This window comes from Perkinsus marinus (genome assembly GCF_000006405.1).
Source record: "Perkinsus marinus ATCC 50983 genomic scaffold scf_1104296974654, whole genome shotgun sequence".
In the NCBI taxonomy this organism is placed as follows: Eukaryota; Perkinsozoa; order Perkinsida; family Perkinsidae; genus Perkinsus; species Perkinsus marinus.
Window position 1 is genome coordinate 1 of NW_003201041.1, and position 1351 is coordinate 1351.

The window sequence follows — 1351 nt, forward strand, 5'->3', positions numbered from 1 at the left end:
GACGAGCTTACACTTGTGCTTTTGGATCTTATGCGAGAGCATTTCCGCATAAACAACCGGATGCCAGACCAAGAAGGGCGCTCCGAAACAAGCGGAGAACGTCGCTGTAGGTTCAGTGATGCCCTGTTCCGTACCTAGCGATCACAACTCGTCATAAGATCGCCGCCGAGATCTTCCTCACCCGCCACTTTAGCCGTGTAGCCCGATATGAAGTAATACTGGACTTGGTCGGGATCGAGGACCGAGACAGGGGGTAGAACACCGAATGCATCACAACAGAGCAGGACCACGTTGGATGGATGATTATCAACCTGACCGTAGCCATGCCGACATCACTGAGCGATCATTAGGAACCTCACCACTGCGGGGATAATAGAGTTAGGTATGTGGCTGAGGGGGTAGGCACATCGAGTATTCTCCGTCACACTGGTATCATGGTAATCCACGACTCTAGTACTAGCATCAAAAACCACATTCTCAAGGACCTGTATAGATCCGTATAATACCAACTATAAAGATACGCAAAGATACTCACCGCGCCAAAACGAATCGCATCGAAGATCTCCGGTTCATTCTCGTGAGTGAGATCGATAGCCTTCGCATAACAACCTCCCTCGACATTGAAGACGCCTGACCGATACCAACCATGTCCTACCACAGACGGTGTCTATAGCTCACCAGTGTCACTCCATACATGTTCATCATCACCCAGTAGATCGCGCTTCACATCGGCCGACAGCGTAGTCTTACCAGTACCTACAGAGACATGAATAATAATTCAAAACTGCGCAAGTTCGTCGCCCGTCCCACCAGACAGGCCGAAAAATAGCGTCACGTCCTTGTTCTCGCGCCCCACGTTGCAAGAGGAGTGTAGTGGCAATTGCATCTTCATCGGCATCGCATACCTAATCACCATCCCAGCCACTAGATACGATACAGGGAACCGGGCAACGAACGCGGCTAATAATGGAGGAGTGACCCGAGGATGGTGACGAGTAGAACAAAACACGAGCGAGGAGCCGACAGGGTCCACATAGATCGACTTACATCATTAAAGTGAGAATGCCTTTCTTCATCTCCCCAGCATACTCCGTGCCCAAGATGACCATCTCTCTACGTTGGAAATGTACACACACGGAAGTACCTGTCGAAACATGAGAGTAATTCTCGGCGGCACACCAACCACGCCGAGTCCCTCACTTACTGCTGGTCATTCCAGAGGTAAAGCGATTCGCCGGGAAGCAGCCGGCGTTGTATATGATGAAATCGGGATTCCCAAAGTCCTTCAACTGCTCAGGTGTCGGCATCACGAGCATGTTTTGCATAAACAGAGCATGATACGCCCTAGAGG

At 50.6% G+C, this 1351-nt stretch overlaps 1 protein-coding gene across 1 annotated transcript; it reads right to left on the minus strand.

Moving 5' to 3' along the window:
• Positions 1–11: 11 nt before the first annotated feature.
• Positions 12–1316, minus strand: Pmar_PMAR016477 (phosphoenolpyruvate carboxykinase, putative; the record flags this gene model as incomplete). Its single annotated transcript, XM_002765798.1, has 8 exons — positions 12–134; positions 182–311; positions 360–485; positions 536–630; positions 679–756; positions 811–905; positions 1048–1144; positions 1205–1316. Coding segments are annotated over 8 exons (856 nt in total), but the record flags the coding sequence as incomplete, so codon positions are not given.
• Positions 1317–1351: the final 35 nt, after the last annotated feature.